Source organism: Carcharodon carcharias, chromosome 4, assembly GCF_017639515.1.
Source record: "Carcharodon carcharias isolate sCarCar2 chromosome 4, sCarCar2.pri, whole genome shotgun sequence".
Classification (NCBI taxonomy): domain Eukaryota; kingdom Metazoa; phylum Chordata; class Chondrichthyes; order Lamniformes; family Lamnidae; genus Carcharodon; species Carcharodon carcharias.
The window spans coordinates 48482221-48494230 of NC_054470.1; the positions used below are offsets into that span (position 1 = coordinate 48482221).

General features: G+C 42.5%; 1 protein-coding gene across 7 annotated transcripts in view; it reads right to left on the minus strand.

The window, feature by feature from the left end:
• LOC121277310 (coiled-coil domain-containing protein 192-like) overlaps nucleotides 1-12010 on the minus strand; it is a 149074-nt gene that overhangs the window by 43760 nt on the left and 93304 nt on the right. For 4 of the 7 annotated variants that reach the window (XR_005942854.1, XM_041186602.1, XM_041186607.1 and 1 more), the window contains exons 5-6: nucleotides 10794-10850; nucleotides 8435-8567 (exon numbers count right to left, since the gene is read on the minus strand). Coding sequence is in view for 6 of the 7 variants with exons in the window: in XM_041186602.1 (XP_041042536.1) it covers nucleotides 8435-8567; nucleotides 10794-10850 (190 nt within the window). In the remaining variant the exon portion in view is untranslated. The remainder of the gene's footprint in view (nucleotides 1-8434; nucleotides 8568-10793; nucleotides 10851-12010) is intronic. The other 3 variants (XM_041186603.1, XM_041186605.1, XM_041186604.1) reach the window with 3 other exon arrangements.

The following is a 12010-nucleotide window of genomic DNA, read 5'->3' on the forward strand; positions in this document are numbered from 1 at the left end:
TTAAATCCCTAGTCCATTAAATATGAAAAAAAACTAGGCCACAGCTGTCAGTCAGAGTAAAAGAAACCACACTGCTGGAGTACATTGATTTAAAGGCCGTTTGGTGTAGCTTAGAAAAAAACCATTGCCATCTGTTCTTGCAACTTCAATAGACTTCACTGTTGATATTTTCCAAGGGTTGTTATCACAGCTGAACACATTATGAATGTTTGACTGAGTCTCTAAAAGTTCAAAACCACTTAGGGAGTTGAATTCACATTTCAATTGGCAGTTTTAAGGGGCTATTAAAGGATTATCGGTCTTTGATGTGCTACTGATTAGATGTTTGTTTTTATAACAGATTGACTATCTTTGAATGGGTTTCATGAGGCTTTCTCTATATCAAATGTGTATGAGTGAGAGCTCTATTAGAATGTTAGAAGTTTAATTTCTTTTTCATCTCAACATTGCCCCTGAAGTCTGCCCATAGTGGATACTGGGTGAGTGGCTTTAAAGGTGGCATGGGGTTGTAGGGTGGCATTAGGGGACATGGGATTGTGAGGTGGCAAGGGGAAGACATGGGTTTGGATTAGGATGGGTGAGAGCTAGAGGGCTTAACAGCCTTTTATAAGACTGGGTGAGGTCTCAGAGAACCAAGGCAGGTCTTCAAACCAGCCCAGCTTAGCATTTGCTTGCCTTCATGGCTGCCTCTTGACTACCTCCAGAAGCAGCAGACCCAACTCAATCACACCCCTGCCTTCCTCAAGCGAAAATTGCATTTAATGGAGCTCTCTATAGCGAGGCAGGTCTGTGAAGTCGGGAAATTTACCAAGTCGAGCTACCAGCCTCAGTAGTGAAAATCTGGCTCAAATGTCAAGGCACTCAATCATTCAATTATCCAAAGGAAAATTCTAACTAACTATGACATCATGGGGTCAAATACAAAGTGGACTATAATTTACATAGGTGGTCCAACCAGAAATTGGGATTCAGACCTCATCATTTGCTAAAAGTTCAATGAAAATGTTAAAAAAGCAAAATTTAAGGAAAAACAGTGAAACTCAGAGGTTGGGGGAGGGGACAGGGGAAAATGATGTTAAGGATTACCCAAGCTAAAGCCTTCATTTTATAGAGTATTGATTTGGCATATTGTGAGTTGTCTCGGGGACATACTTGCATTGCCGGCAGTTAATTGAAGATTCATTGGGCTGATTCCTGGAATGAAGGGGTTGTCTTATGAGAAAAGGTTAAGCAGGTTGGGCCTATACTCATTGGAGTTTGGAAGAATGAGAGATGATCTCATTGAAACAGGTAAGATTCTGAGGGGGCTTGACAGAGTAGATACTGAGAGGATGTTTCCTATTGTGGAGGAATCTAGAACTGGGGGCACAGTTTCATGTCACCTACTTAATAAAGAGATGAGGAGGAATTTCTTCTCTCTGAGGGTCATTAGTGTTTGGAATTCGCTCCTTCAGTGAGCAGTGGAGGCTGGGTCATTGAATATATTCAAGGCTGAGTTAGACAGATTTTTGATTGACAAGGAAGTCAAGGATTATGGGAGGCAGGCAGAAAAGTGGAGTTAAGACCACATCAGCCATGATCTTATTGACTGGCAAAGTAGGATTAAGGGTCCGAATGGTGTACTCCTGCTCCTATTTCTTATGTTTACTGTCCTTCGTTATCTTAAATTTAAAATAAAATAACCTCTGCCTTCATTCATATAGCTGTTGTTGAAAAACATTGTGACTAATAATGCCCCGTAATCAAATCAGAGTTCATGACCTGGCAAAAAGCCATTTATAGTAGCGGTTTCCATGACCGAAGCCAGTGCTGGTTTTAAATTAGAAACAAAGGAAAGAATCAACAGACCACAAAACATCATACAGAGAGACAGTTAATCACGGGATGCATTTACCAGCTCAGTCATGCACAAAGCTGTGGAACTGTTTCAGACACTCTGCAAGGCATTGCACCTGCTGCTTTTAAATAGTATTGACTGCACTTAGTCTTTGTGTAAATAAGCCCTCCTGTGGACAGGTGCAGACCAAACAGAAGCACTATGGATACAAACTCCCTCCAGAAGGCATCTTGTTACTGCCTGTTTGGAAATTCCAAATCACAATGAGCACTCTGTGAAATACACTGTCATTTCTGGAAGGTTCAATCAAATATGGCTTAAATGAACATGGCTTTTCATATTCAAAGAGGATGTGAACACAACCTGCTGCTTTAATGTGTTAATGAGTATTTTTGTTGTGTGAGTGGTTATGCAGAAGTCTGGTTGCAGTTTAATTTGATGATTTATTTTAGGATATTGATTTCATGATTTTTCCAGTTTGTAATTGTTTTAATTCTTTGTTTGTTTAATTCACTCTTGAAGTTTTGATTTAAAAAATAATTAATTAGACTTTCAATCTTGGGTTATTTTGACAAATTCTCACGTGTCGGTGCAGACTCGATGGGCTGCAGGGCCTCTTCTGCATTGTGATTCTGAAATTCGCCAATCCCATGTTCCCATTGGAAATCCATATTCAAAGGGACCACGAGTCGGAAAATCGACATGGTAGTATGTGGTTTTTTTTCCCCTTTAAGTCCAGTTCTCCACTGCAAACATAGGATCATTGAATTTACTCTTTATTTTCCTAAATACCAGTTAAAAAACACATGAAATCCACTGTGCACAAATCCATGCATTTTTGGGTCCAAATAAAACGAGATGTTTGCAATCGAATTTCAGGTTTAATGAACAAAAGCAATCTTGGAAGGAATGAATTAAAATTCTTAATAAACATTTACAACTACCACTGAAGAGTATAAGGCTACTAAGAGTTAACATAGAATACTGCGTCGTCAATATCTACACCCTATGGAATTGCATTCAGCTATCTGTGGATGAAAGTGTACTTTAAATATATCTTCACTTACCCAATAGTATGGAGAAAACATGATGTGTTCCCTGTGCCAAACAGGGAAAGCAGCTGTGTGTGCTGCACCTGAACTACCATAATGTTCATGTTGATGTTAGGCTCAACCCTAATTTTAGACTTTGTTTTTTTTCTGGGAACGAATGCAAAATTTACTTATAAAAATCAGAATGCTTAACTAACTACACGCTATTAAAAATTGGGGTTCTGATTTCCAACTGTGTCAGGGGAGGCGGTGGTGTAGTGGTATTGTCACTGGACTAGTGATCCAGAGACCCAGGGTAATGCTCTGGGGACCCAGGTTTGAATCCTGTCATGGCAGATGGTGGGACTTGAATTCAATAAACATCTGGAATTAAAAGTATAATAATGACCATGAAACCATTGTCGATTGTTGTAAAAACCCATCTAGTTCACTAACACCATTCAGGGAAGGAAATCTGCCATCCTTACCTGGATTGGCATACATGGGACTCCAGCAATGTGGTCGACTCTTAAAAGTGCCCTTTAAACAAGGGCAATTGGGGATGGGTAATAAATGCTGGCCTAGCCAGTGATGCCCACATCCCATGAACAAATCAAAAAAGGAAAATAAATACTGACTTGCTGCTGGAAGCTGGCCACAATTTTTGGGCAGATCTAGATTTAGGCAGCCAGCACTGCCGTCAGAAACAGGCAGAGCCTGAATTAAAATGTTCAAACAGGAGTCAACCAACATTATCCAAAATCCTCAGTGCCAATCAGTATTGCCAGTACTACTTCCTCAAACTGCTCACAAATCATGGGTGGTAAAGGTCATCAAATAGTCAGTATATTTAAATGAATATTCATCTTTTTTTATTCATTCCTAGATGTGAGCTTCGCTGGCTGGGCCAGCATTTATTGCCCATCCCTAGTTACCCTTGAGAAGATGGGGGGGAGCTGCCTCTTTGAACCACTGCAGTCCATGCGGTGTAGGTACACCCACAGTGCTGTTAGGGAGGAAGTTCTGGGATTTTGACCCAGCAACCATGAAGGAATGACAATATATTTCCAAGTCAGGTTGGTGAGTGACTTGAAGGGAAATTTCCAGGTGGTGGTGTTCCCATCTATCTGCTGCCCTTGTCCTCTTAGATGGTAGCAGTCATGGGTTTGGAAGGTGTTGCCTAAGGAGCCTTGGTGAGTTTCAGCAGTGCATCTTGTAGATGGTACACACTGCTGCCACTGTGAGTCAGTGGTGGAGGGAGTGAATGCTTGTGGATGTGGTGCCAATCAAGCGGAATGCTTTGTCTTCGATGGTGTCAAGCTTCTTGAGTGTTGTGGGAGCTGCACTCATCTAGGCAAGTGGAGAGTATTCCATCACACTCCTGACTTGTGCCTTGTAGATGGTGGACAGACTTTGGGGTGTCAGAAGGTGAGTTACTCATCACAGTATTCCTATCCTCTGACATGCTCTTGTAGCCACATTATTTATATGGCTGGTTCAGTTCAGTTTCTGGTCAATGGTAACCCCCAGGATGTTGATATTGGGGGATTCAGTAATGGTAATGCCACTGAATGTCAAAGGGCGATGGATGGATTCTCTCTTGTTGAAGATGGTCATTGCCTAGCACTTGTATGGTAGGAATGTTACTTGCCACTTGTCAGCCAAAACCTGGATATTGTCCAGGTCTTGCTGCATTTGGATATGGACTGCTTAAATATCTGAGGATCTGCTCTAAGTTTAAAAGTTGCAATTATTTGGAGATGGTTTGCTGACAATGTTTGGCTACTTGGGGATGAGTTTAAAATGTTTGTAGTGCCTGAATAACCTTCTGAAATCTTAAGATACTTCTGGCAACATAAGGGTCCTTCTGACATTTCCATTCGGGCCACAGAAATAGAAACAGCAGCTACAATTAAAGAACAAATAGAGCTGGAGCAGGAGTTTGCAACTGCAGGAAGGCCAGGTGAAAGGAAGTGTGCTTGCAGGAATTATTACCCTCCCAACAGACTGTATAGGGTCAGGACAACTTACTTGTACTTATTGAGGCCTACTGAAGTAGACTGACTGGGATTTTCTGATGGTTCCAATACACGATGGTGCCGCGGGACAGGTTAGCTGCCTGGAGGCTTAGAGGCTCTCCTTGCCTGTATGGGTTCCGCAGCAGCCGCAGACCATCTTGTAGAGAGGTGCCCACCCCTCTCCCTCCCCCAACACTGGTGGCCTGGCTGCAAAGGCTTTTTTATACTTCAAATTTTAAGAAGTTGGAGAGAGACACCTCCATTTTAGGGTCTCTCTCTCTCTCATTTACCTGCCATGCCCATCCTGCTGCTGCTTCCAGAGGCCTCCTATTGGCACCACACCTGCCATTCTTAATTGGATGGTAAGTCCACCCTCTGGTCACTAACTGGCCAAGTAGGGGAAAATCACAGTGAGTGACTGTTTCCCCATTTGAGCCTGACAGCCGGGCTCGGAAGCTCACAGGAAAATCATGCCTACTGTTGTGTTACCATTTACAAGAAGCCTGGAGTCTCTGCCTCAGGTATCAATACATTCCAGTAAAAGTCACTGCAGCTCTGAACTTCGCCTTTAGCTCCTTCTCGGGAAATCAGTAACATCGATCATTAATTGGATTAAAGTAGGTGGCAGGTGTGAAAGCAAACACATTCATCTCTTTTCCCAAGGAGAGCTGAAACCAGCAGGGATGGGGCTCTGGGATCTGCATAGACTGCGGGCTTTCCTCAAGTCCAGGGTATTATTTTGGGATTCTTCACCTGTTGCCACACATCATGAACTTCAACCCTATTAATGTGCAACTGGTGTATGATGACCTGCAATACATGAAGGAGGTCTATGCCCACTTTCCTTTTAGCTGCCATGAAGCTTTTACCTTGCATCTGTCTTCAGTCCTCCCATTCTTTAACCCTGCACAGAGTGAGAACCTGGCGGGCCAGGACGCCCATCCTCCTTTAATGGTACTGCCAGATCTCTTAGGACTGCAACAGGACTGTCACTAACAGGAGTTTGTGCCCTCCATCCATAGGCTCTCTCCTGCCAGTAGGAATCCTGCTGGGAGTCTGCTTTGCGCATAAAATAACTCTGACCCAAGAAACTGCAATAGGATTCTATTAGTGTTGGAGAAGTGAGCAGAAGTCCCATCTCGCCTAAAGAATGCTTCAAGAAGGAGAACAACAGTCATAAACTCTATGTCTAGATTGATTATAGAAATAACCTACTTGCAACACTAATCGTGGTTATTCGGAAACAAAGAAACCTCAGAATAACAGTCACTAAGGTTTATGAGAGCCCCAGCGTAGCAGAGAAAACAAAACAAAAGAAATGCAGAAAAACAGAATCAGAAACGGTTTTGCGGTTATCCACTGAATCATTTTATTAGGCCTCCAAACTTATTTCTATATACAGCTCAGTGCCACCTAACCCTGTGCAACTCCAAGGGCTGAATTTTCTGGCTGACATGCGGGTGGCGCTTAAAAGGTCGCGCGCGCGTCCCGATCCCGGCATCACGAAGTTTAGGTCGGCAGGTGTGCTCAGCAGCGGGACGCTCACCCGCCATTAATTAAAAATCTTGTTAAGGCCATTAATTCAGCAATTGACGATGATTTTGAGGGGCCCGTGCAAACTTCAGCTCGGCGCACAGGCCCAACGGGCAGGCGGGTAAGTGATTTTTTAACAAACCTCATCCAGTGGCGGGATGAGATTTGATTTCAGATTTAAAAAAGTTTAATAAAGTTTTTGTGTACTTTATTAACATGTCCCATCTCATGTGACATTTTCGCATGAGGCGGACATGTTAATGATTTTTTTATTTTTCTATTTTACAACTTTCACAACCTTTCAGCGATTTCCCTGAGACAGCATTTAGCCTCAGGGAGATGTGCTCTCTTTCGCACGCTCTGGCAGTTGGCGAAACCCCCCCGCTTGCACAGGGAGCACATAGCGCTTCCCTTCGGGTGTCACACTGGGTAGGCCTTAATTGGCCCGTCCACATAAAATGGCGGCGGGGCCCGCTTCTCCAGCGGGGATTGGCTGCCCGCCCACCGCTGAGTCGGTCAGCCCCACCTGCCCGTCAAGAGCAAAATTCAGCCTCAACTCTTTTGGGCATGAAAATTCTTTAACATAATATTGGTAAATAAGCTGCACAATGAGGTGATGGGCCGTAACCTCCGACTAACGTCGGAAAGTGCTGGCCCGCAGAAGTTAGAAGAAATAAATACTTACTTGCCTGGTCTTGAAAATTGCGTGGCCAGTTCCGTTCGTCGGAGCTGCTTGCGGCTTGCAGCGAAAGACTCCTCACAGGCCCCAGCGAAGTTTAGATCCAGCGTATTCAAGGAGGCCATGCCCCCTTTTTTACAGCAATTGCTGCTGTGAAGCAGGAAAGTTTAAAGGGCCAGGGAAACTGACAGGCCAGGGACAAGGTGCGTGCCTAAAGTAAGTTGATAGGATTTGGGGATTTGGGGTGCTCGGGGGGTGGGGATTGGGGGTGTTCGGGGTAGGGGGTGTTGAGGATGTCCGAGGGAGGAGGATGGTTGGGGGTGTCCGAGGGAGGGGGTGGTTAGGGGTGTCTGAAGGTCATGGGGGGGTGGGTTGGAAATGTCCAGAGGTCAGCAGGTGGGGAGGTCAGGGGGAGTGGTGGTGGTGGGGTGGGGGGGGGGGGGTTGTCGGAGGTCGAGGGTGATGGGGTGGAGACCCGTGGGGTCGACTTTACCCAGAAGTTAGAAGAGGTTTTAATTCTTCTAACTTTTTCTGGGTGACTATTGGTAAAACCCTGGTGCAGCCATCCAAAGTTTGCGATTTAAATCGCATTTTTGGATGATTCCCAGCACAGCACAATTGTCCAGAGGAAGTTAGCACTTCTGGACAATTTCAGTACAAACCCCTGCTTGAGAACTTGCCAGAGGGATTCCCCAGCACATCTTTGGTGTACCCCGAAATCCGACACTGGGGAGTGCAGAAACTACAGAACGATATCACTATCATTTGAATATCATTATGAATCTGAATTTGTTTTCGAACTGAGACACATGAACCACAAACACAGCAGCGGACTGCTGAACTTATTTCTTTTTGCCCCACTAACTAGCATGTCTGATATAATGGAAATTAAAATTAGCCCTGCTCTCTTTCTATAGTCTTAATTATAAAGAGATACATATATTTCTATTTGTCAGTGTGAGTATAAAGCAGGGGAAACCCATTGCTTTTTCTTTGTGAACACTAAGGAAAATAAACCTCAAGATTTCAGAACTGAAAGATTGATCAAGGATGCAACGCTACTCAGTACAGTACTGCCATCTTCTGGCTATACAAAGGCACTCGAAACTCCTGTTGAGTTGCCATGTGGGATCAAATATCTACAGCTCTTCTGGCACACACTTGCCATAAATCCAGACAACAGTATGAAACATGACTATTACCAATGGAAATTAAGTAGTACGATTACTACCAAGCTGAATTCCAGGACTACACACTGGACAGGGAGCTCTGTGGTTGTGTTTCATTGAACAGTAAATGTACCGACGTACTGCTTCATAATAATTATCATACAGACCCCTGGTGAATTGATTTTCTTTCTCCAATGTCTGAATTCTTCCTCTTGCTTCCATCACACTGATTGCAGCATCTTGCTTGACTTGAGCTAGCTGAATCTGTAGATTCTTCACAATTCTTTTGTGCTTCTGTTTCTTGATTCAAGTTAAAATACAAAGTCACATAATAAGGTAAATAAGCAATGTAGTTCTGATTCTCCAATCCACGATCCCAATAATTTATTACCCTGAAATGACAGATGTTATGTGAGCAAACATATCAACTGTTTTGTGCACAGTGAAGTCCCACAAACAACAATGAGAATGATTAGTTAATGTGGTTTTTGGTGGTGCCGAATGATGGTGTTCACTAGGCTACTGGTAGAATTCTCTGACCTTCTTAAAAAAGTCCCATAACAACTGAACATACAGACAGGGCCTAGGTTAACATCTTAGCACAGGATGGTATAGAAACATGCTCTGGGAGGCTCCTTAGTCAAATAAAAAGAACTTCATTTATATGAGAGCTTTAGTGGCTGCTTGCATCCGCCAGCCCCTTATACAGCCATCTTTTTCCTAGGAAACCCCTCATTAGGATTTATTCCCCCGTGCTAGCTACACATTGGTTGAACAAATCACATGACCCCCTACTCAGTTGAACTGATCTTAAAGCGGCAGTCATCACAGATGGCATCTCCAACAATTCGATGCTCTCTCAGTGCTACTTGGAAAGGGGTAATTTTGACCTAAGCCACCTGGTAGGAATCTGATCGATCAGATTGGCATGAATTTTATTCAGCATCCAATCTTACTTTCTGTTGAAGCCAATGGACGGTAAGATTGGGTGGTGTCTAAAGCAGGTGGCATCTGAACATGTCAGTGGGTTAGGTTAAGTCCTATTGTAGCGAGTCCTGAATCCACACTTCTGTACCATGATTGCCACCAACTCAGCTGGGGCTGATCAGTACACTTTATTCTTACTCTCCTTAAAGTTTTCAACATACTTGCAAATATTGGAAAGAATGTTAAGCTATGCAAATCTACTAGAAGGCATGAAGGGAAATCATTGTTCAAAGCTTAATACTGTCATGCCAAAGAAAAAGAGAATCATTGTGAAATAACTTCCCAATGTGTAAAACAAATATGGGACCTAAATTTGTTAGTGCCCTAAACCAGATGCAATTCTGGCAGCACATAACATTGGTGCACCAAAACAGTGATGTCCAAACTAAATCGCTATTGTCCACCTTCATCCTAGTTCTTGTATGGTTAAATGGCAGCAGGCGGAAGGGTGTCAGGACCTCATTGAGTTACATCAAGCCCACAGGACAGAAACAGACCATATGGTCCATATGATCTAGGCTGTCATTTATGCTCCACATAAGCCTCCTTCCACTCTTCCTCATTTCATCCTATTAGTATATCCTCCTATTCCTTTTTCTTTCTCATATGCTTCTCTAGCTTCCCCTTAAGTGCATTGATGCTATTCACCTCAACTACTCCCAGTGGCAGTGACTTCCACCTTTCTTTCTCCTAAATTCCCTATTGGATTTATTAGTGAGTGTCTTCACTTATGTCTTCTAGTTTTGGATTCTTGCCCACAAGAGGAAGCATTTTTTTTTACCTCAACTCTATCAAACCTTTTGTTATTTTAATGACCACTATCAGGTCAGCCTTTTCTTTTCTGGAGAAAGGAGCCCCAAACTGTTTAGAGTTTCCTGCAAGCTATAACCTCTCAGTTCTGGTATCATCCTTGTGAATTGTTTTTGCAACTTCTCTAATGTCTCTATGTTTTTTTAATAATCTGGAAACCAAAAATGTGCAAAGTACTCCCAAGTGTGGTTTAACTGAACAAATCACAGCTCATAAAGAATTGGAAGGTATTTTAGGAATAAGAGAAGACCATTTGGTCTTTTTCGATTGACCTTCAAAACATGCCTTTGCTGAAGTATCCCCAAGATTGCAGGATTAGTCCTGTCTTAAATGAGCCGCTTATTTGACAGCTGCTGGCATCTGTGACCAACATTACAGCAGGAAGCAGCTCCTTCGGAGGAGCTGAGTTAAGCGGAAAAAGGGAAGAAATAACCCACGAGCACAGCTTGACTTTATTGTCAACTTATCAATTCAAAGAAGCATTGCTGTCTTGTAACACACTTCAAACTTATGTTTTCTTCAGTAATGTAAAATCCATGGCAGACAACAAATTCTGCAAGATTTAATAGGGATTAATAATTTTCAACCACATGACTTGAGATGGAATTAATTGCAATAACTAAGAGAATAGGTTATATTAAAACACATTTATTTGATTTCTAAACCTGTGGACTGAAGTTAAATATGCTAGTAAATTAATTAGAATGATAGTAATATTAATTTACTTACTAATTGCACCAATTGTCCTTGAACACATTTATTTTCTGCTTCTAACCTCTCGATGTACTACAAAAGAGCAAAGAAAAGTAGTTTTATTTAAAAAAAAGCCCCCCCCCCCTCAGAGAAATGCAGCCTGGAAATTACAACATGCAATATTATCTTTTAACACTTGTTTGTATCAAATTATTCTGTCCAATGCTTTAGTGGAAGTCAATAACAGGTCTATTTTAGACAGTTTAGCACCTCTCTTAAAACATCAACCAAAGGAACTTGATATGAATGTACTATTTGTTTGCCAACATCACATAGCATATTTTCCAAGCATACATGTTTAGTGGAAGTCCTGGTAATTTCCGTACTTTAAATGCTATATTAGCTTTATTACATATTTTATATTTTTTAACGATGGATGATAACTTTTTAATATATAGATTCGATTACTTTTGTGCATGTATTTACAGAAGCTGAAATAATTTAATTGTTATTTTAGTGGGAGCTGGGTCTAATGATAGCACTACATAAGAACATAAGAAATAGAAGATGCAGGCCATGACATTTGATAAAACCCCAAATGGCCGTGGGCATCAGATTGCATGATTAACCCAAGCCCTGATGCAGGCAGTCTGCAAAACTTTATACTCCTTGCTCATTGTCATGTGTGGGCAGTGTTAAGCATGCTATTAATTGCTGAGTGCCTGAGCCACAGGCACAAAATTGTGAGCGGCTAGCACCAATTAAAGCTGGCCTGCACCTCTTAAAGGGGAGGTACACTCTGGCTGGAGCAGGTATTGGAACTGATTGTAGAGGAGAGTGTGAGCAAGAGGAACACTGAACTAGCATAACAGAGGACAGAGTGGACTCCAAGATTTTCTGATGCTGCACTGAAGGTGCAGAGGAGCAAAGATATCATCTATCCCCAGGAAGCCAAGGACCCTCCAGACAAACTGTAAGAAGGTGTGGTAACCTGAGGTGCAATACACCTTTAAGAGAATGTGAACACATTGACCAAGTGACTGTATGACTCAATTGCTGTGTAGTGCGGGCTACAACGTTAAGGGTTAGTTTAGAGTAGGGTCTGGTTGGAGAAGCAGACATCATGTTAGTGCTCTGTTGTCTGTGTAAATAAACAGCACGTGCTTCATTTTATATTGGTCTCTGTGTCTGCAGTATATTGTTGCCAACTCACCCTCCGACAGATAAGCGTGCAACCAGTTCGCAAGCAAAGC